At 41.3% G+C, this 25,879-nt stretch overlaps 1 protein-coding gene across 7 annotated transcripts in view; it reads right to left on the bottom strand.

The window, feature by feature from the left end:
• Nucleotides 1-3,423: 3,423 nt before the first annotated feature.
• Nucleotides 3,424-25,879, bottom strand: part of nfat5b (nuclear factor of activated T cells 5b) — a 38,284-nt gene continuing 15,828 nt past the window's right edge. The window contains exons 1-13 of one of the 7 annotated variants that reach the window (XM_080302861.1): nt 24,960-25,342; nt 21,889-22,014; nt 14,033-14,639; nt 12,831-13,017; nt 11,543-11,733; nt 11,239-11,411; nt 8,980-9,114; nt 8,840-8,892; nt 7,822-7,954; nt 7,077-7,151; nt 6,868-6,932; nt 4,898-6,674; nt 3,424-3,977 (exon numbers count right to left, since the gene is read on the bottom strand). In XM_080302861.1, the coding sequence (XP_080158987.1) occupies nt 3,739-3,977; nt 4,898-6,674; nt 6,868-6,932; nt 7,077-7,151; nt 7,822-7,954; nt 8,840-8,892; nt 8,980-9,114; nt 11,239-11,411; nt 11,543-11,733; nt 12,831-13,017; nt 14,033-14,639; nt 21,889-21,946 (3,693 nt within the window). In that variant the 5' untranslated portion in view covers nt 21,947-22,014; nt 24,960-25,342 and the 3' untranslated portion in view covers nt 3,424-3,738. Of the gene's footprint in view, nt 3,978-4,897; nt 6,675-6,867; nt 6,933-7,076; nt 7,152-7,821; nt 7,955-8,839; nt 8,893-8,979; nt 9,115-11,238; nt 11,412-11,542; nt 11,734-12,830; nt 13,018-14,032; nt 14,640-15,151; nt 15,237-21,888; nt 22,015-24,959; nt 25,343-25,879 lie in introns of those variants that run through there. The other 6 variants (XM_026168211.2, XM_026168178.2, XM_026168186.2 and 3 more) reach the window with 6 other exon arrangements.

The raw sequence follows: 25,879 nt of genomic DNA, 5'->3' as shown, positions 1-25,879 counted from the left end.
CTTGTTCTACTGAAAAAGAAAATTAAATAAAATGAGAAAAACGAGAACTTTTTTCAAAATAAAACAAAAACCTCCCTCTTGTCTTCCATACACGACGGTGTAAATGAGGGAAACACACTCATATCTGATCAACAATTACACATAATATACACAACTGAGGAAACTACTACCCCCCCCCCCCCAAAAAAAAAAAAAGTAATCACCTCCCCCTTATGTGTACCATTCATTCACTGTGTCTCAAAATGACACTTTTACAACCATGATGCACATTTAGGATGATTTTCATTGTAAAAATACTGTTGCCCTGTTTTTAAGTATTTGGTCACATCGGACCTTCGGTCTAATTACAAACCATAAATAAACATGTGACGTCAGCTTAAAGGTGTAACTACAACTTCTGCAAGTCACAGAAGGAACTGTGCACGGAAATATCCATCGCAAGGTGCCTGTATCAGCATGTGTGCATGTCTCTTTGGGGGGTGGCTGCCGAATCACGAACTGTGTCATTCACGAAGTTAGAAACACAGCTGCGATTACAATTTGGAGACTAACCAACACACAAATAAATTAAGATATACTTCTCTGAAAAGAGGCACAAGTACTAAACTGATAAAAAAAAAGAATTAGTATCTACAAACAAAAGGAAATTAAATCATAAATATTCAACACTGGAAATATTAGTTATTAAACAAAGTCACAAATTGAAGAAAGCCAGTCTCAGAAAGCTCTTTTCTCCAAAGACGGGTTTTCTTCAGGAATCGGGTCCCTTTAAAAACCACTCCAACTCTTCCAACTTACGCCCTGTTTACATCGTCTCCATCCTAACCGACAGCTAATCCAGATTTGAAAGCGTATAAAATGTAGCGGCGTTGATGTACTTCTGACAAACTATACACAGAAAACACGGCAACAACGAGGCGTAAAACGGGGCCGATCCTATCAGAGACCAGCACCTTGTTCGTGCACACACTTTAAAGGGAAATTAGACATGACATTGAGGGGGAAAGCGTGAACAGTAGAACAATATCTAAAAATAAAATCTGTAAATTCTGTAAAGGAAGAGAAAAAAAAAACTACGCTGATCTTAAAGCTAAAATGCAAGCCTGTAAAAAGAGAATAAAAACTCATGAGCCATAAAACTGGCCTTCCATCATTCCTGGATTCATTCAGAGCAAGATTTGAGTCAACCTTTGGTCCAGAGGTCACTGGCAAACTGCTTACGGCGACATGAACTGTACAGTACAGTATCCAAACTGTACAGTATCCATTTACAAGAAAACATACGTAGCGGGCTCTATTCGTGCATGTTACTACACTATCCTGGATGAGATGTGCAGTAGCATTAGTGAATGCTGCTGCTTTTTCAACATTCACTGAATCAATCACATTAATAACCTGCTGGAAAGGCTTTAAAAAAAAAAGAAAAAAGACTACTACTCCTGTTCATGCGTGCCTGCCGCAGAATGACACCAACAAAATGACACTAAAGCACACAATAAAAATATAATATATATATTCTACATATAATATATTCTGCTCTAGGTGCATGTACATATACGAGATATAGGTCATCTGAAGTTAGCATTTAACATTTTAATGCAGGTAATGTAAGTTTTTCCTGATTTGTCCAGTTTTCCAGCACAGCTTTTAGGATTCTAATATGTTAGTACGATGCCAGGTCTCTCTTGGAAATTAGATTTTTAATCTCAATGAGAATTTTTACCTGGATAAATAAAATAAAGGACTAATAATGTTTTAGCTTTTTCTGTGAATGAACAGTGACAGTTGTAACATAGATGTCAAAAATTCACACTGTTCTAAAACATTTTTGTTATACAGTAACTAATTTGGACACATTTAGCGATACTGGCTTAAATCAGACTCTCGTGGTAATTTGTTTTTATGATCCATATTCATATTCACTGTAAACAATGCAGAAGAGGCAGCTTCAGGCAAACTTGCTGCCTCCTGGTGATGATTTTTTTTTTTTTAATGCCTTAAATTTTGTCACGCCGTCATTACAAAGCCTGTACACTGTGGTGGATACTGCAAAGTATTTCATACTCAAAAAGACACTGACCAGCCACAACATTAAAACCCATCTTCCTAATATTGCATGGGTCCCTCAAGAACACCTCTGGCGGAGTCCTGATCTCTGGTGGCAAGGATCCTTCTGGACTTGGTCGGTAGTAAATTGAGGAGTCCGTAGACCAGGCTTGTTCCAGCTCAAACTGTCGATGCTTGACATCACTGGGATCTGGGAAGCGTGATGTTCCTTGAGCTGTATTTACGCTGGTCAAACAACAGGTCCAGTTATCCTCATGAATGTCAGGAACCAAGTTCTCCCAGCGGGGCGATAAACTGCATTAAACTATTGAAGGTTTTATTATTGTGGCTGACTGGTGTGTGTTTCACATCATCAGTCTACTCAACTGGCCTTGACAAGACTGATTTGCAGCAAAATATAACACAGAAAAGTACAGCACACCTAGTGAGCATCTGAGCTTCCATCATCGATGAAACCAAAGTCACTTTGTGACAAAGACAACTAAAGCGGATTTATTTACACTATCGGGTGCAAGCTTGCTGCTACAACAATGAAATATTACCCACAAACAAACAAAACGTAATTGCGATATTACATAAGATTAGTGTGTATTCGTTTTTACAGCTCGTCCTTTGTCTCTCATTTCTCTGTCTGCTCCAGCCTTCTTTCACATTTTCTACACTGTTGGATCACATGACTCAACAGAAGCTACCTACCAGGGGTGTCAAACATGAGGGCAGAGGAGCCAATTCAGCCCACTCAAAGACTTTAACAAACTGTAGAACTTGCACAATCTGTGGTCTCTTCAGTCTGTTGTTTTTTTTTAATAGCAGTAGTTAAAAGTAATTAAAAATCATCCAACTAATGAGAGTGGCTGTCTAAACCAACTCCCTCTTGAAAAAGAAATAACTCATGGCCTGTCATGCTACACTGAGGTTAAACCAAAAACATCTCAGACTGTTGGTTCTTGTTTTCTTTTTGAAAAATGGAGGATTCATTAACTTATGTTTATTAAACTTTTTAAAGTTGAAGTTCAGTGATTGAACTGCCCTAACACCCACTGAAATGAAATCAAACTGATTTCATGTGGTCCTTGAACTAAAACCCCTTCAACCCCTACATACCGCACTCCTCTCACTGTGTCACACAATCCATGCTCCGTGCAACCAAAATACAAAAGTTTTTAAAAAAGGAAAAAAAAAAGAATGTGATTTGTGAAAACACCACAAGAACTAAAAGATACTGCAAATAACATTAGTGAAATTCTACTTACAGATAGAACTCTAACAAATTCCAAGGATTGCTGGTTAGTGTCTTTCCCGAGGTCTAAATTCAACATCTTTCAAAGTTTCACGGAAGTTTCCTTCTCTGGAGTCCATTGCCATTTTCAGCCATTCAGTCATTGAGTTAGAGATGTTTATGTTTCATTTCTTTTAGTTATCCGAATATTAGTTTGTCCACTTTATCTTCATGATCACTATAAAATCTTTAGCTCATCTTAACTGTTCTTTCCTAACACACCCTTAAAAGAAGACCAAATCATATGCATATAGTTCAGAAAAAAACAAAACATGAAGTGACCACAAATAAACACATCACTGAGGGTTAATTTTAAAGGTTTAACTTACATAAAATTCCTAAGAGACAATATTTGGACCTACAAATAGAAAAAGTTATAAACCTGCATTCAATTAGTAGGAACGAGTTATGTTGCTGCCCGGCTCCTGCAGGCTGACCAGCAGATCGTCAATCTTCTCCATGTTCTGAGAGGCAGACATGGTGTTCGGCACAGTGCCAGACTGAGAGAGGGACTGGCTGAGCAGGGACTGGATGTGCGCTTCACTCTCTCTCTGGTTCTGACCAGACTGGCTGATTGCTATTATCTGATCTGACAGCGTGTTTCCAGGAGTTTCCATCAACTGGCCGCATTCTGCAAGGAAGGAACAGAAAGAGCTTCATGACTCAACAGGAACCACAGTCAAGAAAATAACAAACCACAGGCCCTTGAATAAAGTAAGCAGTGAACAGATTATTAATTACTTATGCTTTGGTCATAAATTTGAATGAAAAGTGGAGACACTACTTTACTGTCAATAATGAGTCCTCACAATCCAGATTTGACTGTACTCAATTCTTGCCAATTTGCAACCTATAAATCAGACTTAAAAATTGTGTTTTGTTTTTCTTTTATTGGACAATTAAAGGATGGGGATAAAAAAAAAACAACTTTACAAATATGTTAAAGATGAACATTAATAAAAATAAAAAGGATAAATTCTAATACTGGTATTTCACAGACATGTGAAATTTAATCTGAAGTAACTCATTTTTGCCACTTGAGGGCAGCAGAAACAAGTAGTGATACATAGAGATACAGTCTATGCCAGGGGTAGGCAAGTCCAGGCCTCGAGTACTGGTGTCCTGCAGGTTTTAGATGTGTCCTTGATCCAACACAGCCTGGAGTTGCCTAGCCCTTGTCTATGCAATGAACACATTAACTTTCTATCACGCTTTAAGTTGATGTGGTGAATCTACTGAATAGATACGAAGCAATGCTCAGTAGTCAAAGTTGTGAGTCTCATCACTCAACGAAGCTTCTTTTTAGCTCTGCTAAATAATGAAGAAGAAAAATGGGCTTTTTGACTATGTAATACTCCTTTAGGTTTACCAGCTAATTACTAACTGTATCTTTTCTTGCCATAAACAGCTGTTTGCTGCATCTGGAAACAACTCTAATGAGAGCAACCAGAGTGAACTAAAAGTAACTAAGTGATAATCTTGTTCCTCACTTCTCACTTTGAGTCATTTCAGCAGTTTCAACAACGTGCACTTGCCTAATAAATTCCTTACCGTTCTGGATACCGAAAAGGAAGAGGCCAGCTTGTTGAGGCTGGCTGGATTGATTGACGCTCCCACTCACAGCTGTTTGAAACAGAGATCCTGGCTGTTGAACAGGGGAGGACGTAGTTGTCTGGAGGTTTGCCACGCCATTCTGTGAGGCAAACACGGCTGATTGTGCAAGCTCCTGAGCGGCCAGACCCCCCTGCAGAGAGGCCATAGTGGACTGAGGCATGAAGAGACCCACAGGCTGCTCCTCTCTGTTGCTGCTGTTCCCCAGCTGCATAGGTTGTTGCTCCTGAAACATGGCTTGCTGTGGTGGTTCAGTAGGGTTCCCTAAGGTCATGGGTTCTGGGCGATCTTGCTGGGTTACCGTCACCATGTTGGCTTGAGAAAAGGGCAGAGGGGTGTTTTGGGGCTCTTGAGAAACTAGACTGTTGTTGGTCAAAGGAGGCATTTGGCCTTGGTTACTGAAAAGGATGCTAGAGCCCTGGTCTGGTGTGGAAAGTGTGTTGCTGCAAAACAGCAAGCCAGCCTGCTGTTGCTGCTGCTGCTGGCCTGGAGAAAGTGAATTTGTAGATGAATGTGGGGAGATGTTCTGAAACAGGGTGGCCTGCTGGGCTGGCTGTGTGTGGTGTTGAGGCTGAGATGGTTGCTCCTGCTCCATGGGGCTTCTCTGCTGGATGGGGGAGATCTGGGTCTGAAATACTGACTGTGGTTCAGGGGAAGAAGATTGTAAAGCGCTAAGGAAGGCCAGCTGCTGCTGCTGTTGCTGCTGCTGTTGCTGGGAACTGTTGTTTGAAAGCTGATTGGACATAGAGGTCTGGGGGAGGAAGAGTCCAGGGGATGAGGCTTGCTGCTCTGGAGACTGTAGCACTGTCATGGTGCTTTGGAAGAGTGCAGCCTGGACCTGTTCCTGGGAGGCTTTTTGAAACAGCGCCCCCTGTGGATCCTGCGTTTCTGCCAGAGTGCTGGGATTGTGAAACATCGGTGGTGAAGAGTGAGATGGGGTCTGCTGGAGGAAGTTTGTCTGGATAGAAAGAAGATCATTTGCCTGCTGAAAAAGAGCTGCCTGCTGTTGCTGCTGCTGTTGTTGTTGCTGTTGTTGCTGTTGCTGGTCCGGCTGGAAAAGTGATCCCTGGTTAGTCACCACACCTGGTGATGAGACCTGAAGCTCTCCATTCTTGGCCTGGGATGCATCCTGAAACATGGCACAGTGCATCTGCATCTGTGACTGAAACAGCTGCTGCTGCAGATTCTCCATAACCTGCTGCTGCTGTTGCTGCTGCTGAATTTGCTGTTTTTGGATCTGTTGCTGATGCTGGATGTGTTGCTGCTGCTGTTTGGTTATAGGGTTGTCAGATTGAAGTGATAAGTTACAGTATCCTTTGGCTTTTAGTTGTCTCACTGCTTCTTCCAGCTGGGCTACTTCATCTGGAGGAAAGAGTGGCAGCTGCTGCGGTTGAGATGCAGGTTCCCCACACAACCTTCCCACAGCTCCAGAACTGACACCTGGCCTCTCCTGCCTGAGGCCATCTCTGGTCTCCAAAAGGAACTGCTGTGATCCTTGCTGAAGCAGAGAGTCTGCAGGCACAGAGAACGAGCTGCCCGCAACAATGTCCTGCTTCTGGATGGTGCTTAAGGGCTCAGCGCTGGTAAAAACAGGCGCCTGGCCTTTGTCAGGATCACCTGCAGGCTGAGACAGGTTGCTGGAGAATACTCTGTTTTTATTTAGATGTCCTGCCGTCATATCAGAGTTCTGCTGGGCTGGGCACAGATCACCAGTCTGCTGATAACCCACAAAACAGAACACAAAAGATGTGCTTCACTTTGCTTTTCAGTTATGCATCACTGTTATTCTCTTTTTCAAAACACAGAATACTACCTTTATGCTTTATTTCAGGGACAATAAAACATGAACGAACTGAACGACTTGACTTTAAAACAAATTATGAAAGCAACATATAAGATAAAAGCTTCACCTTAAATACTCCTGAAGACTGAAGGTTGCTTGTCACCTCCATTGGAGTGACATCTTCTCTCTTTACTAAAGACAACAAAGGCATCAGGGATCTATCTACAACCGTACGAGTAGCAAGGATTACATTACATTTTTTTCCATGTATTCACTTTACTATATATAGGAAACCTTGGTGTCTTTGTTAAAAAATTGAAATAAATAAAAAATAACCTTTAATTTGCTCATCAAAAGAACACGTCTTCACTGGAGAAGGCAACTCTTTCTTCACAGGAACATCGATTGTTGCTGCAAGTGTCAGCAAAATGACAAAAATCAATGCACAGCAAAAATGTTAGTTAAGTAAAGCTACATATGATGTGAGTGGACAGCTAATTAAATTGCTTACTAAATTTTAGTTTAGTTACTTTGTCACACCTTACAGTGTTTTACCCAGAGGACTAAAAGGATATCAAATTAACTAGTAAAGAGACAATTTAAAAGGTAATGACTGCTAAAATAACAATGACAATATATTGATATACTCAACAAAGAAGTGATGTAAGTCTTATGACTACTGTACACAAGAACATTCATAAAAGCATAATTATATATTAAAACAAAAAAGTTTTTAAGGCCCAATCACACAGGCTGATAGACTGGTTTGCGAACCCCTGGCAACCATCGGTCACCAGGAAAAGAATGTGTATTCCTCAAGGCCAAACACCTAGAGAGTGAAAATTTGGCCTGTGTGTCTGGGGTGTTAAATACAATCCAGCTTTATTTTCTAACTAGGTTGGTCTGCTTTGGTACCAGTCAGTAAATCTAATCAGCCATGTGTGGGAAATGACCCAGTAATCTGAAGGCTACATGCAAGGTTACCAGAATCCCGATTACATTTTCATGGTCATCTTTCTATCAGCCGATTGTAAAAAGGACACACTTCATGTGAATTAGTGTGAAACGGATTCAAACAAACCTGGATCTGGAGTGTAAGTAAATGGCTGAACGTCATGGGATCTCCCAGCATTCGTCACTACGTAGATTCCTACACACACTTTAGATGTGATGACTTGGTTCTGGTAGGGAGGAACCTTTACTATCAGGTGATTCTTTGGGATGATAAACAAAAAAAATCATCAGCAAACACGACTACAACAATAAGACTACCCAACTTCAGCATTCTGCTATAGAGATTTCTATGACACATCTGACATCACAGTGACACCAAATATAAATGGGCAATAAATCATATTTCTTACTCTCGCTGTAGACGATGGATTTGCAGCTACCAGATATTGATATTATTTTGCTATTAATATTAATCCTACATGCAACCCTCCCATTTATCCAGGCTTGGGACCAGCACTTTGAGTCCACTAGCATTCCAGCCTTGACCCTGGGATCTGATTGTGTCTGAGGCAGATGTGTTAGCCACTAACATGCAGCCATGTCAACTAAATATCAATGACAGTAGCACTTCCAGCTACCAGCAGCTGGTGGCGGTAAAACTTGGCTCAATAATGAAGAAGCACAGAAGACCATTAACCGACCAAAGTAATGCCAAATTATCTTTCAAATCATCAAAGCATAGTTAGCCGAGTTGGTTCATTCAATCATGTTTGTTCAGCCTTTCCAAACAATACACATCACAACTTCAGATAACTGTAAAACTGGTTTATGAGGGTGTCAAGGTCTTAGCAAAATGTGAATACTTTCATTTGGCAGCTGCAGATTCATCGCTCTGGTCATGTCATTTAACAAGAGCAAAGGTTCAGACTGGACTGTTGAGACACACTCAGTAATAGCCTTTAAGATGGAGTGTAATTAGGTCAGAACACAATGAGACTACTCAAACCTTTGAACAGCAGCCATTTAAGATGATTACATCTAAAGCCACTTACCAGTCTGAAATGGCTGCATCTATCTACTGAGCTCGTTAGCCATTACCATAATTGTTTGTCACAAAAAAGATTAAAAATAGATAAAAAACACACCTGGTGAAAAAGCTCCATGTCAATTTCAGCCTCTGCCTTCCATGACTTCTCATCTGAAACACAGAAACGATGTAAAGCATCAACCAGAGAAATGACCTCACCTATAATAACCATGCAAAACATAAAGCTTTACTACTGACCAGAGGCATTCTCGTGAAATATGACTTTGGTGTCTTTAAGAAAGTTTTTTCCAATGATGAAGACCTCCTCTCCACCCCTCACTGAACAGCTGTGCAGTGACTTTTTCAGTATTTCAGGCACTCCTGCTGGCTGGGCTGTAAACACAGCAGATACACGTCATGCATTTATGTTTTAAAGTTTTATTTATACGTGCAACCCAGGCAGAAATAAAATGAAATCTAACAGTAACAGCAAAGAAATTCATGCTGAAAGGACTGAAGCAGTGATTCAAAAAACTAATATGAAAACAAAGGGCTGCCCTTTGTCTCCGGTTCTGTTCATAATTTTTATGGACAGGATTTCTAGGCGCAGCCAAGTGGCGGAGGGCTTTCGCTTTGGTGGCCTCAGAATCTCATCTCTGATTTTTGCAGATGATGTGGTTCTGTTGGCTTCATCGGGTGAGGGCCTCCAGCTCGCACTGGAACGGTTCGCAGCCGAGTGCGAAGCAGCGGGAATGAGGATCAGCACCTCCAAATCTGAGGCCATGGTTCTCAGCCGGAAAAGGGTGGAGTGCCCACTCCGGGTCGGGGATGAGTTCCTGCCCCAAGTGGAGGAGTTCAAGTATCTCGGGGTCTTGTTCGCGAGTGATGGGAGCCGGAGATCGACAGACGGATTGGGGCTGCAGCTGCAGTAATGCGGACACTGCACCGGTCCGTCGTGGTGAAGAGGGAGCTGAGTGTAAAAGCGAAGCTCTCAATTTACCGGTCGATCTACGTCCCTACCCTCACCTATGGCCACGAGCTGTGGGTAGTGACCGAAAGAACGAGATCGCGGATACAAGCGGCAGAAATGAGCTTCCTCCGAAGGGTGGCTGGCCTCTCCCTTAGAGATAGGGTGAGAAGTTCGGCCATCCGGGAGGGGCTCAGAGTAGAGCAGCTGCTGCTCCACATCGAAAGGAGCCAGCTGAGGTGGTTCGGGCATCTGACAAGGATGCCCCCTGGGCGCCTCCTGGGTGAGGTGTTCCAGGCATGTCTCACCGGGAGGAGGCCCCGGGGCAGACCCAGGACACGCTGGAGAGATTATATCTCTCGGCTGGCCTGGGAACGCCTTGGTATTCCCCCGGACAAGCTGGAGGAGGTGGCTGGGGAGAGGGAGCTCTGGGCCTCTTTGCTTAGGCTGCTGCCCCCGCGACCCGACCCCGGACAAAGTGGATGACGATGGATGGATGGATGGATATGAAAACAAAAATTTCTAAGGAGATTGGCAGCTTTGTTTTGCCTTTTCAAATTAAAACTTTCAGTAAATATAAATATTTCAAAGATATTTTATCAAAAATGAAAAACTGATCACCAAGTATTGAGAAAACTGTAAATGCAAATGCTTAACATACCCTTTACCTTCAACACTGATTTTGGGGGGCATTGTCTACACACACACACACACACACACACACACACACACACACACACACACACACACACACACACACACACACACTTCAAAGGATATTATTAACCATGTCAACCTTAAACATAACCATTACTTTCTCAGATCTAACCCAATCTTATAACTACCTCGTCAGGTCACGAGTTACAGTCTCCATAATATGACTGTATAAACAGATTTAAGTCCCCATGATATGAGTAATATCCGCCCCCACACACGCACACGTACAGACATGCACACACACTAAGATGCCAAGCAGGATTACTGTTTTTTCTTGTTTCGTGGAAAGATATTTCCCTGGGTTGTATGCTGGCTCCGTGTAAACAATAGAAGTTCACACACCTATTGTTTCGTCCTTGCCCTCTCTTTCTCCCCTGCCACTCTCAGAGCAAATTCTCCCAAATCCACTGACACAGATATTTTTTTACGGCCCTAAGCGTCTTTCCTGTTTATAAAAACAACCACACCTTTGTACTTCTGCATTCTGTAGGCATTATTAAACAACTCAGTCTAATGGGATCTTTGTCTCCTTCCTCTCCAAATGTTGATATCAGAAGACAATAGTCTCCTGATCTCTGACTCTAAAAATGGAGAAACAGGAGCTGAAAAAAATTCAGTTTACATTATTATAGTCATTATTAACAGGCATGTTACAGGTCAGCTACCCATTTTCGCACACTTAACCTGTCATAACTACATGAATATCGTAAATAATACCTTGTAATTAAACCTTGCTGGATAATTTTCTGCACAAAGTTTTTTTAAGTGGTTTAACTAATATACCGACTTCACAACATAGTATTTCCAGTCAAAGTATGAGAAAAATGACTTACTACACAGGATTGGAGATGAGGGAGTCTGTAGTGTAAGCACTGAACCATCTGGACGGGGGATGTTGACCCGAAACACGAGCCGAGCACGTGTGCTCTTCTTCTTTGATCCGGCCACCCCAATGCGAGCCTCTACATCAGCGTTGCGGAGCTTCAGGATCCCAACACAGTCCACCCTGCAGTGAGGGGCAGTGTTAACTTGGGTTTACTTGCTCTCAAGAGGATTTTGGCAATTATAAGGAAATGTTCTTAGTAGGACTAACAACTATCACTTAAATGACACAATTTCAGTTTTAAAAGCACGTACGCTAGGGTCATGTTGGAGCTTGGATCCAGGGACACTTCGATAACAGTTGTGCCTTCAATATCAACCTCCTTGCAGGCTGTGGTGTTGCGACCAGTAACCCTGCAGGCTTGGTAAAACCCATGAGGCTTCACGCGGCCGGCATCGGTGCCAACGAACACCTGCAAAACCACTGGCTCGCTCACTCCCTCCAACTGTGCAAGGCAAAAACAGATGAGCAATCAAACGGAGCTCATTGTAGATCTGCTGTGTCATAACATTTTCATACAAAACTATGGACTATGAACTGCTTATTTCTGAAACTTCTGTGCTAATAATGAGCTCCCAGTTTACACTATTCCATCATATAATGCCCAATCAGTTCTGTGCATTCAGCTGAACTTGTGCATCTTCACCTACCTGCCCTGACATTGATGGTGTCAATGTCTTGCTCAAGGACATTGTTAGCTTAATTTATTATTGGATTCTGCTTTCAGATGCAAATCGGTCAGCTTTAGTTCTTTATGGCTTTGGTGATTGTTTTATCAGTTTGGATTCACCTGTCATTTCTGGGCTCTGGCTGCCTTGTGACCATCTGCAGAACCTGGGCAAATGAATGATCAAACACAAGACAATGTGCCTGTTCTGACTAACGTCTGGTTTTTGTCTGCTTTTGAAGTCGGTTAACTACAGCTCAGCTTTAGTCTGAGCGAGTACATAAAATTTAATTCCTTTTTCATCAAGCTACAGCTCCTTAAAGCTTAGGTCCCTGTTTTCACACATGAACTCAAGTGAAAGTTGGATTCCTGATAAGTGACTGACAGTCTGAAGGAGCTGATTTCCTCATCCAACGTCCTCATTTGTGAACAGCAGTGAGAACTAACAGTCTCATGAAATATTACAGACTCTGACACTTCATTTCATCCTCCCAAGGACGTGGATATCCACTTGAACACAAGTGGAACACTTCACAAAATCATTGTCAGTGAACACAGTCCAGACCCATCACTTGGAGAAAACATTTGATATACGTAAAACACAAGAGGCCTATCTGTTAGGAGGCTCAAATGAAAATTGAGGGACCATTTTGCTTTCAAAATGACAGCAACTTGTCTTCTCAGTTCAATACAGTATTGTTAAAAAAAAAAAAAAAAAGTTGTAGGGAAGCCCAGGAGTGCCCCAACTTCTTTGGAAAATGTTGCAAGTAATAAATTCAATATCAGCACTTACTTTCACCTTATGCTAACGTTAAACACAGGGATGCTAAAGCAGTAGAATTTCAACATTAACTACAGAGGGGTTTTACAATTACCTTTACAGTAGGGAAGCCCTGCTGAGTGCGGTCCTTCACGGATCCTCTGCTGCCTTCAGTCAGATAGCGGGCTCTGTGTTGGGTCTCAGGCTGGACGAGGATCTTCAACTCTTTCCCCTCACTCTTTTGTGGGAACTGCATCGAGAGAGTTCCTCCTTTCTGAATAGTAGTCTGAGGTTCATCAGAACTGCAGCAAAGACCAATTTGACAGAGACACGAGCAGATGATCTCTAATTCTAACGTTTTCATGTAGCCTATGATGGATTAAAAAGTCTTCAACTTAATCCATGCAAGTGTTTGCAGCAATGTTAGGTTCAGAACCCCAGTTTAAATAAAAAGAACCCTAACAGTATTATATATCTGTATGCAATTGGCTGGGGTTTGCTGCAGTACATAGCTCTCAGTCACAACAGTGAAACTGCTCTGAAGTTGCCATGGCGCTCTAAGCAATGCAGAGTTCAGAGGGTGTCCATCAACCAAACATTTTCTATCCCCAGCTCCTAAAACGTTCAGCCTTATCTGTATATTTAATCTGCTCTGCTTATCCTAGGTCTTTGAGAAGGGCTCTGTGATTCACTGTGGCTGACCATTGTTTGTACTTCAGTATCCTGCCCCTCCCTCCCCTCTGATCTAACCGCTCTCCTTCAGTCAAAGTGTGGTGGGAAATTTAGAGCCAGATCAGTTTGGTAAAGATTTCCATCTGTCGGTGTGTGCCAACGTATCATTTCGTGATACTACCTCCTTCTACAATAACGATGAGGGCTGAGCAAAATTATTAAAACGGGTCTTTAAAGTTATAGTCAGAGAAAGGCTGAGTACCCAAGTAACTACTAAAGGGCTGGTGCAACTATCAAAGGAAACTATTAAATGAACAAAAATCTAGCTAACAAGTGAGTCAACAATGTCCTAAATCAATGTGTTTTCTTTACTTACTGATAATGTAACATCATTTATTTCAAAATCAATTCTATTTATATAGTGCCAAATCACAATAACAGTTGCCTCAAGGTGCTACAATAGTACAGAATAAACAGAAAACCCCAACAATGATATGACCCCCATGAGCAATCGCTTTGGCAACAGTGGGAAGGAAAACCTCCCTTTAATCAGGAAGAAACCACTGGAAATATTTTTGACAACTCCATGAAATGTCGAGAGGCATGTGACAAATTTCTGGTGATCATAATACAAAAAGTACAAACCTTCCTTTATGTCCTCCCTTGCTGTCAGGGCCTAGCTGCGACAGGACAAAGTGTGGGCCTTTGGCACTGTCTGCATCAAACACATCCATGCTGCCCTCCCCTGCTGGCGCCGTCTTAGGGCCAGGCCTTTGACGGGGGGTACGTTTGCGGGACTTCCGTGGCACCTCTGTGTTGTCATTGTAAGACAGCGTGCTCGTCACACTGAAGTTGGACAGAGATTCATCCATCCAGATGCTGTTACTTTGCTCTGTATCCTGGGTCCCATCATCTTGGCAGGACATTTGGCTGTCATCAAACAAATCTTCTGGAGGTGGCGAGATGTTCAGTACGGTGCGACGCTTTGATGGAGTCAGTGGGTGATGCAGTGGGCCTTCCTGGGTTGTTACACCTTTTCCTCCTGCTAGCTCGCCGCTGCCCCTGCCGTTACCATTTCCACGTTCTGCTCCAGCAGCCTCTGGTACCACTTTGGTACTCCTGGTGTCGTCTGGATCAACATTACTGTCTTTAACTGGTTTCTGGTCATTGGTTAGATTACTGGAATGCATGGTGGAGCTGGAAGAGGTGGAAAAAGCACTGCGAGGGCCTTCCATGGTCAGAGAAGAGGCATCTACAGTGCAAATAATTAGATAGTTAATACAGGCATCTCAACTAATGTTGGCTAGTAGTCCCAATTTTACAGCAAAATAGTTTTTTTCTCTGTTTCAATTTTTTTGTTGCTGATTTTATTACATTTTTTTTTATATGTTGTCATCCAAAAAAGAAACTGTGTTGTTACTAGATCTTACATATAAATGTGCATCTGATTCTGATGAAGTTATAAATGTGGAGTATTTGTAGCACAGTGGAGGTGTTATGTCAAGAAGACTAAAAACGAAGACAAAGGTTGAGCAGGCCACTATATTTTATTTCAATGTACTGTAATCAACTTCAAAAACAACAGAAATTCATTATTGCTAGCATTTTGTGCATGCTCAAATAAAAATCTCGACAATAATAATATTGTACAATATGAGGCATGCCAATTATGGGAACTTTTCGTTTATTTATATCTTGCTTTCTATCAGTGTTCATTTTGGGGACTGAGCGTAGCCGCTGAGACAAAATAAACAAGCTTCTGACCTAGGAAGCAGAGAACTGCAGACCATTTTCTGCATATAAAATGCAGACACTCCCTGCTTCATAGGGAACTTCCTGGAATATAAAAATGAGACAGCAAATAAGCAATAAAAGCTGAACAGTAAAAAAACTTATTCAGATTTTATTAAAAAGAAGAGAAAAAAAGAAATCAATAGAACAGGGAAATTTGTTTGGCAAAAATCATGTTGCTTCAACATGCTTATATACACTGATCAGCCATAACATTGAAACCACCAACATAACAAGGAATACAGTGGTAAATGTGAGGGGAGTGGGACACATTAGGCAGAAAGTTCTTGGAGCAGACGTGTTAGAAGTGAAAGAAATGGGCAAGCACAAGGAACTGAGTGATTTAATGCAGTGGCCATCCTGTCCCATGTCTCTGGTACAATGTGCACATAAGCAGGATCGTGAGTCCTGTTGACGGTTGGGTGCGTGCACCTCTTTCACCTGGTAGCAGCAGGACGCACTATGGAAAAACGGCAAGCCACCAGAGGCAGTGTGACACTCCAGAGAATATTAGCTCCTAACAATCTTGTGTATTGTTACGTTGAAGCATGTCACCTTTCGAGACACTCCAGCAGACCATGCAAATGCATTCACTGTATTTCAGCTTCCACCAGGAGAATTGACACTGCAAATGTGCTCTGGAATGGTTTGAGAAGCATAAACAGATCAAGGTGTGGCCTGAAAATTTCCCACATCGCAATCTCAGTGAGGAAGGATATGAAAGAAAGAAAAAAAATAGCGTGATCTACAGATCACGACAACGAAGGCTCTGCTGCTGACATCTTGGTGCCTGGAGGACACCTTTAGAGGTTTTGCAGAGCTATCGTATTTGGCAAGCGGTTTTAATGTTGTGGCTGGTTGGTGCACACTGTTATTTCAAAAATATTCAAAAGAGTTTAAAATGAACTATATAAAGAGTGTGGGGAAAGGATGGTTAAATGGTATGGCGTTATTTTTGTGCCACTATTCTGAGCGCACGTATAAAAAAAAAATTGAGCACACCTAAAAAAAAGTTTGCAGGTGCAAGTGTTGTATTTTGAGGAGAAATTTATTTTGAGCAAAGAAAAGCTGAATTTGAGTGAACAAAATTCATTCCTGCGTGCAAAAAATGTATTTCAGTGTTTGCTATTATCCATACACACACACACACAAAAGCAGCCCCTTAGTTTTTGCATTTGCGCTCGCTCGCAACGTGTTCCTCGCGCTCTCAACATTTCTGCCCGTGCGCGCTCAACTCTTTCTCTACACCGTTATATTTGTGCCACAAAACCAGCCAATCACAGACTTGGATGCAAAAAAATCTGATTGGCTGTTCTGGTCTCCAATCAGCTCGAAATGACAAAATGCAATATCCCAGAATCCATTTCGTCCAAAACTCAAATGAGGCAGTGGCGGAGGAACACAGAGTGGCGGAGTTTGAAATATTACTCTTTCTGGGTCACAAAATAAACTTTTAAGATATTTTCATGCGTGAATGTTGCTGTGTAAACTTCAAATACCTGCTCGATTCATCAAGACATCACATATTTGCATAAGTGCTCTAACGTTTTCGGAGATGCCTGTTACCCACCAGCATAGCTGGACTGGCCATTGGGCATCCCGGGCAGTTGCCCGGTGGGCCGATGATGATTTTTCATTTTTATGTTTGTTTGTTTTTGTAATGGTATAAACAATTAAAGGTGGTGGATTGGCCAATTGGTCATGATCAACTCTGGGCTGGACCAATTACAATACATCCGTATGGAGAGGAAAAGGAACGCGATTTGTTCTGGACTTCAGCAAGAATGAAAAAAAAGACAAAGCTGGAGTTATTCTGTCTTTACGTTGCACAGCTGCCTCTTCTCCCCTCATTCTCTCTCCCTCCCTCTCCTGTTGCTACGTCAATCATGACACTGATCAATGATCAGCTGATCGTCTCTCTTGTTTGTATATCTCCCACTTTGCGCCAGAAACAGGAAACCAGTGGATGTTGCGCTAAACAACAACAGCAGCACGTTCAAGCTTGATCAGCTGTTGTTAGAATTTATTTAAAATTAATTTCTAGTATCAGCTGATGTTTGCTGGAGCCACAGCTGTATAAGCTGCTGCTCATGATATCGGTTTGGAAACATGAAGGTGATACAAATCATACATATATACCAACAAGACAGTGTACGTCACTGTCACAACAGCGTTTGTTTTAGTTCAAAGGCTTTATGGTTTTTCCTATAATACCTGGTGGTGTAGTTGGTGATTTTTTTGTCAGTTCAGCCTTATATATTACGTTTAACCCGAGTGACCACCCGGTCAGCTGGTGGGTAACAGGCATCTCCGAAAACGTTAGAGCAGTTATGCAAATATGTGATGTCTTGATGAATCGAGCAGGTATTTGAAGTTTACACAGCAACATTCTCGCATGAAAATATCGTAAAAGTTTATTTTGTGACCCAGAAAGAGTAATATTTCAAAATCCGCCACTCTGTGTTCCTCCGCCACTGCCTCGTTTGAGTTTTGGACGAAATGGATTCTGGGATATTGCATTTTGTCATTTCGAGCTGATTGGAGACCAAAACAGCCAATCAGATTTTTTTGCATCCAAGTCTGTGATTGGCTGGTTTTGTGTCACAAATATAACTGTGTAGAGAAAGAGTTGAGCGCGCACGGGCAGAAATGTTGAGAGTGTGAGCAATACGTTGCGAGCGAGCGCAAATGCAAAAACTGAGAGAGAGGGGCTGCTATTGTGTGTGTGTGTGTGTGTGTGTGGATAATAGCAAACACTGAAATACATTTTTTGCACGCAGCAATGAATTTTGTTCACTCAAATTCAGCTTTTCTTCGCTCAAAATAAATTTCTCCTCAAAATACAACACTTGCACCTGCAAACTTTTTTTTACATGCGCTCAGTTTTTTTTTTTACATGCGCTCAGAATAGTGGCACAAAAATAATGCCATAAAATGGCAGATTATAAACAAACAGTTACACTGGTCTTGACATTGTTGACGTTTGGATGAATCATTGGTTTACAAGAAAAAAAACGGTTGGAAGAAAAAAAGAGCGCATAAAACGCATGAAGATAGTGTCATTTTGAGCAAGTATCATGAGACAAAAACACATATGATCAGAAACCACAATACAGAATTGCCAACAAACAAATGAGAGCAAATGATTAATACTTCAAACAACAAATTTTTTCTCCAAACAACCAGGAAAACATCAAAACTATGGCTGTTTCTCGCAGGACATCATGCACAAATTGCTTGATAGTAGTCCCCCATATTGGACGTGAGACAACTACATGTCGCGCTGGGGGTCGGGGTTGTATTCTTTGACTGGCTGGTGAGGTGAAATCAGTCAGAAAGAGGCTGCTTCACCAAAAACCTCTTTGTGATTGCATTGTTCACTATCAGATAGCAGTGGCTGCCTGTAGCTTGCATGGACGATGCCGACTTGTCTTCAGATGCTTGCTAACTACTCAAGTGAAATTTATTTGCATAGCCCTGTTCAGACACCAGAATGCTTTACAGAGGGACATTTAAAACTTTTAAACATATCACCTTATGACACGTGTACAGTCGATCCTAGGAATGTAAAGGCAATAATCAGAAGTTAAAAAACAAACAAACAAACAAACTTCACAGATGTCTTCCTACTTTTATCTGGCACAATAAAGTCTACTACAGATGTAACAGGCAGGCATTTGCAGTGACAAACTGTAGGAAAACTTGAAAAAGTGTAACGACAATGGAAAACGTTCTTTCTAAGCAAAAAGCTTTACCTTGGCACTGGAGCCAAAACATTTCAAAAGGTACAAGTTTTACTTTGAATGCAAAAGGTCTCCATGTCTGGTTGGTTTTGCACTTTTCAGAGTTTCACTACCGCTTGTAGAACAGCCAGTGAGTGTCTGTGAAAAATTTTTAGTCTGTTCCATGCAAACTTTAGGCGACCATGGCAATCTGTCACCAACCAAAGCAATTGCAAGGTGGTTTATGCCAATTAGTCAAGGAACCCCAAAATCTCACAAGTGATGGGAATAGACCACGGGATGTTTAGCTGGTCTCTAGGCCTGTGTGACTGGGATCTTATTCACTTGACCTAATATTGTCACATGTCCAAAATGGTAAACAATTTAATGTCAAATGGTTAGCAGTCATGTGACTGCAAAACATCAATAGGTACGAATCTATCAATGAATTATTTGGTCTACATCAGTGGTGGGGAACTCCAGACCTCAAGGGCCGGTGTCATGCAGGTTTTAGATGTGTCCCTGATCCGACACAGCTGAGTTAAATGGCTTGAAGTTCTCCAGAGCTCTGGTACTGAACCAATCATTGGATTCAGGATGATATCTAAATATCTACCAGGAGTGGGGAACTCCAGGCCTTGAGGCCCAGAGTTGCCCACCCCTGCTCTACATGAATTGCTTGTGGAAGCAGTGACCTGTGACTGGTATTAAAAAAAAAAAAATCAAAAGTAGGCAGGACAGGAAAATATTTATAAAAACCAAAAAAGGGGGTAAAAAGCCTGGGTCAGGCAATGAATAGAACCTACCATAAAGTCTGTATCATAGCAGTCTGTACTGTCAAAGTCCCATGCATGCAAAAGTGGCTGACTTGATTTTGGAGTCTGGAGCTCCTGGACTGAGCCCACCTTGCTTGCATTATTACCCCTAAGTGTTCATCTCTCCTCGAATAACTACTAAAACAGTCACTTAAAAGTCTCAGGTCAGCTGAAACATTTGAATAACTTCAAATATCAAGTGAACATAGAACACCAAGTTAAAACATCAAAAGATAAATTAGAAAAAATAAAATAAAATCAGTGACACAGCACTTTTTGCTGTTTCTTTGTTTTTAGAAGCACATGCTGAGATTTTTAATTAATCTCTAGAATCTTTGCAAAACTCTCATGTGTTAATTTCCACCGTGAAACCATAAACCCAACTGCAACAATGGCGGGTAAAAGATATGCTTATCTTCACACATTCAACAATCTGTGGCTCACCCTCCAATCCGGATCTAAATCTGGAGCTCTCAACAAGCTAACAGTCCTCAAAAAAAAATGGGCAACTTTTACTTGTGTAGGAAATAGAGCTGGGCGATAGAACGATAACGATATGTATTGCGAAATAACTTTTCCTCAATAGAAAAGTTAAACTATTGCGATAGGCCTCATCTCTCTTGTCCTCTTTAAAAAAAAAAGAAAAAAAAAAGAACATCAGCCAATCCAAATTAAGTAGCGCAGAGCCGAACCAATCACAGCCGCAGCGTCACGTCACGTGACTTGTTACCCGCACATGTGTATTTGTTTGGGAAGCAGCCAGCGGTAATGGAGGAAATGAGTGTGCCAACTAGAGAAAAATCAACCGAGCGTGACCGAAGGTTACCGAAGAAAAAAATGATGATGGTTCCAACGCCGGAGAGATTGTCGAGCGGAAGAGCCATAGAAGTTCCGTAGTGTGAAGGTATTTCGGCTATTTCAAGTCTGACAAAAAAAACAGAGTAGCGCGCACTGTAAATTGTGCCGAAAGCAAGTCTGGAAATACAATAAAGCGGTGCATGCGCAATCTCTGACTGAACGCGCTAATTCGTCATTCGGCTTTTGTCAGACTAAAGTCACTGTTAAAACTGTTTGAAAAGTTAAGCTATACAACAAGGAGAGATTGAGAATTTCCTTTTAGTTCTCAGTTTATTTGATATTGACAGTTAGTCAATTTTGTTTGTTCTTCTGTAAAACAAACTAAGATTTATTTTTAGAATTAATATTTTGTTTGTAAGTGGAACTGACAATTTAGTAGTCTGTTTCGCTTGTTCTATTCTGAAACTTAAACGCTTTAGCGGCTGCTTTTGTGTAGTTTGCAATATTTGCCTTTATTTATCTGAAAAGGTCTCATGTTCCTTACGTACATCTACCCAGTTGAACTTATTATGGGAAATAAATATTTAAATCAAAACAAGCTGCTGATTATTTCACATTTTACTTGTGAGTAACGGCACATTTAAATCTTACAAATATAGTTATTTGGCTTATATCGTGATAGATATCTTTATCGCCTGAAATGAAAAAAACATATCGTGATATGAAAAAATCTTATATCGCCCAGCTCTAGTATGAAATAGTCATTAGCTGTTCATTTATACTGGACTTCCGTGTTGGTCTATTAAGAAGATTTTCTTCTGTAAATAATAGCTCCACCTTGGAACTGCAGAATGGTCAACAAGGTGATTACAGCCATTCAAAGCTTCTTAATTCTCTGGAAAAAAAGGCTAAGAAAAAAAAAATGGGTAAGTAGATTTAGTCTGTGGGGTAATGAATAACAGGCCTTTGCCGGGGCCTCATATTCTTATGGTCTACAATCGTTCTACTTTGCAGTTTAATTACCATTATGCACTAATATCATTGTCTTAAAACATGTGCATAAACCATATTTCTAAACTGTTGCTACAAGAGACCACAACATATAGTACATAGCAATGTGAATACAGGCAGCTAGCTATGTTCAGCTGCCATTAACTTCCCTCACCAGCCTTTTATTACTGTTTGTTTTGTTTTTTTTCCTTCACGTGAGAATCACAGAGGAGCACGATGGTTGCCTGACTGGCTTTCTTGCCACATGCAGGTGTTTGTTTGCCTGAAGGTACAGACTATAACATGAGTTGTACTTTTTTCAGGGTGGGGCATGATCAGTCCTGCTTGCAGAGGAGAAATAAGGATAAGAGAAGCAGGATCCTACCTGATGCTAGAGAAGCTGAAGGGAGAGGCCCTGCCTCTCCGCCGCTCTTTTGACTCATGACTTTTGGGCTTTGCTGAGTGGATGAAGGCAACTGCAGCTCTCTGGGAAGAAGGTCATACACTGACTCTGTTGTGAAAGGAGGGGGGAACCAATAAAAGCGACAGTAAGGTGACAGATTTACAGGATCTCAACAGCTTTTGTTGAGCACCATCAAATGTGTCAGCTCCATGACCGAGTTGTAAACGGGAAACCTGAAAGTGATTAAACCTTTTTGGTTTTGGCTCATACGTTCTTCTGAAATTATATAATTACACAGCAATGTCATATCACCACTCTTACACAGTCATAAGAACCACCATGACCTTCTTGGCAATGACTCCAACACAATGACACACAAATACCCATGATACAAAGCTAGGGCTATTGGAACAATGCACTGGAACATATTTCACCATCAGTTCTGATGCCAAACGCGTCTTCACCTTTTCACTAAAGCCAAAGCCTGTCACAGGCTGCAAGTATGAATAGTCATGCCACACCTTTCACCCAATTTGCTGACAGACTAAAAATTCAAGGGGAATTCAAAGCTATATAATGTGACTGACATTAGATGGGAATGTATGTAAAGAATCTTTGCATATCAGAAAAGCAGCATCATGGTTTTTAAAAGATTTACAAATTTATCTCGTATCTTCTGTAAAACTACTGATGTCACAACAGACAGATAAAAATAGCATAGCTGCAGCCAATGCAAAGATATTATCTAATTTACCACATTCTTCTTGCTTGTTAAAGCCTGGCGGCTGCATTAGCTATAATGCAACATGCTACTAACAGTCCAGCCAGAGATTCAGGTGTGTTCTGTTATACTACAGAAGGCACTAATGTTGCCTCGGGCTAATGGCTGTAAACAGAGATGATAGGTCGCCACAGGGGTCATGGAAGTTCACTCTCTTTTAACACCTCTCCCTTTTTCAACAAGCAACTTGTAGTGTTTAAATGACCTCATTTGAGGTAATTTAGCACATTTCTTACTGACACAGGAGCCTTTATCCACCATGTTTTCACATATAAGCAACAGCACTCCAACACTGTATTATAACATGAAAAAAATGATGCCATCGTTGAAGTTCATCATTAAAGTTGCTGCAAAATATGAATAATAATAAAAATCAATACAGGCAAGAAAATAAAAAAGAAATTGGAAAGACATCTAACGTGTCAACTAAAGATGAAAAGAAAAAAAAAAAACAAGTGAGAAAATACCAAGAAATTAGTTTGTGATGATGACATCCATCGAGGATGAAATGATGCCCATTTTCACTCAAGACTATGTGTGAAATATCTGGAACTTTTAAAAATTTCTCTAAAAGTATGTTTCATAAAGGTGGGAGGTAAATTAAGCCATCATTACTTTCAATATAAATTTGTTTATATTTCCGAGACAGCAGGACTTTGATTATTCGTGCTCACAGTCTGAGGCAGTTCATTTGTTTGCAGCACACAAACAAATTCAGGTCAGAAAATTTGTGAGTGAAACTTTTGTACGCACAGTTTAAGCACAGATTTGTTTGTATGCACTTTATGCATACACCCATTGCCCCCTACTATACAGCATCCAAAACTGAAAGCTGCATATTTTTTCTCAGAGGACGGTCGGTAGAATCATATATCTGAACTAGTTAGTCAAGACTCGGAGTACACTTTTGGGAAAAGCCAGCAACTTAAGACATATCAAATGCTGTAGCATGCAAAATAAATAGCAGATCTCATTACAGACTAAAAACAGGGTCATACAAAGCCTTTTCTCTCCTCTCTGTGCCCCCTTCTGGGGCAACAGGACATGGAGAAGGGAGAAAGCCTTGGGTCAACAGCATGACAACACTTTTACTAGCAGCCTGATTCATCATCCAAATATTATGGTATGAACTTAGAGCGGCCATTACAGTCGCCTGACTCTCTTCTCTGCCAACTGCCAGCTTTAATTACTTGCAGCTGAGTCCCAGGGTTTGGTGTGTATATCAGATACGTAACCCTCCCATTGTTACCACTCGCTGTGTACAAAAGACAAACCTGGGACATACTGAAACCAGCCCATGCCTCTTCATTCCCAAAGCCCTCCAGCCTCTTACAGCTCGGTTTAGAAGAGCAGGGAATGCTGGTTCCCAGAAAGAGGCTTAAAAGTGGAGCCAACAAACTCCTAACTCCCAGTGAACCACACATACACAGAGGATTCTAGTGTGGTTTTCCTGGGGTTAAAAAAAAATTATTTTTTTTTTTGGCTCCGTTCTCCAAACAAAATCAGAGACACACATGCATGCACACAAACATATCCCACCGCTGCCACAAAAACACTTTCCCTGCCCGTGCATTTACACTTAACTTCTTGGGCCTCACTGACTGCACATGCAGCAACATGTGCTCTCAGTGAGCAGCCCTTCCAGTAAACAGATTGCCAACCACACAGACAGAAAATATGTACTCTTCTCTCACAGCAGTAGTGTCGAATCACTGGCTGCCCTGTTCAAAGTGTTTCCACAGTCCCTTGGACTTTTTTAGAGGGCTGAATGAAAATTCTTATTTTGCTGCATGTTTGTTTCCTGACGCACAGACAGAGTGCAGTTCTTTATTTACACGTGACAAAACACTGTCCCTTTCACTCTGAAGATTTAAAAAAAATAATAAAGCCTTGCTAACTGGGCAATAAACTGTACGGACTCACACACACCACGTGATGTTTTGATTTCACCTTAAGACTACAGCGATGTTGTGCAGTCCGCTGACCACAGAGCAAAACCTCTCATTTTCTGTGACAATCATAACAACCAGAATAATTCACACTGACACATGTGGTTAGTTTTGATCAGTAGCACTCATGCTAACAATGCACTGAAATATGTGTGTATAAAAACTGAACTGACTCACAGCTAAACTAACAAACCACACACACACTCACAATCTGAGTTTCACATCAGGAATTCTGCACAGATCATACTCATCATGTCTTGTGATATGTTTATGTGGCAAGTAGTGCAGACTTAAGATGAAAAAAAGAAGAAGAAAGAACTCACCATGTGAATGGTAGGACTTACAATCCCATTCATTTCCCTCACATTCCTCCTGCTTGCTCTTACTAGCCCTGGCACCTTGGGCGTGGCACTGGTTTTTTAGCCGAGTAACTGATTTAACTCACTTCTGTCCCCCTCCTCCACTCCACCTACACTCTCCCCGTCTTGTTTACTGTGCTCCAGACCCTTTGCTGCAGTGCATCCTGCTCAACAGGTTAGTGGTATTGTCATGTGGAATCCTGTCATGCAGAAACCGAGCAGTAGTGCAACCTACTTGCTGAAAAATTTCAGGCTGCAAAGACTTTGTGGGATTTCACAAAATGCAATGAGGAGCACAAGCTTAATCGACGGGCAACTGCAGCAAACCATCTACAGCAACCCTGAAATGTTTACAACCGACCTACATGTAGGCTACCAGGGACTCCATAGCAACAGAGATCGAGAGACAACTCTTTTGAGTGTTTGTCTCGCTTCTGAGCCAACATGGAGAAATTAGAAAATAAGCAGTATTATTAAGGCATAAATGAATACAGGTTTATACCTGAGCAATGAAGTTCGAACATATATAAATAAAAATCGGTATGTGGCTTCAGTTTATAACATCGTACTAAAATCTCACTCCATGTTATTTTTACCACCCCCTACTAACAGCTAACAGCAATGACCTAGTTTTATACTTACACTGGACATTTTAAGGAAGCTAAAATAGGCAACATGGTTAACGCTAAAGCTACCCAGAGCTTAGAGCCAGTCAAAGTCAGCAGTCTCGGTATGAACAGTGAAAGAATCAAAGCAGTTACACAGAACAGACTATATGCAAGTTAGTAGTAACTTGCATATTTTGTGATCTGCTGCATTTGTTTTTATTTGAAAAAAATAAAAAAATATGTCAGGCAAACCTTGGTGTACCACAAATCCTTTAC

The sequence above is a fragment of the Astatotilapia calliptera genome, chromosome 1 (genome assembly GCF_964374335.1).
Source record: "Astatotilapia calliptera chromosome 1, fAstCal68.1, whole genome shotgun sequence".
In the NCBI taxonomy this organism is placed as follows: Eukaryota; Metazoa; Chordata; class Actinopteri; order Cichliformes; family Cichlidae; genus Astatotilapia; species Astatotilapia calliptera.
Note: the sequence above shows the minus strand (reverse complement) of the source record. Positions and strands in the feature narration are given on the sequence as shown.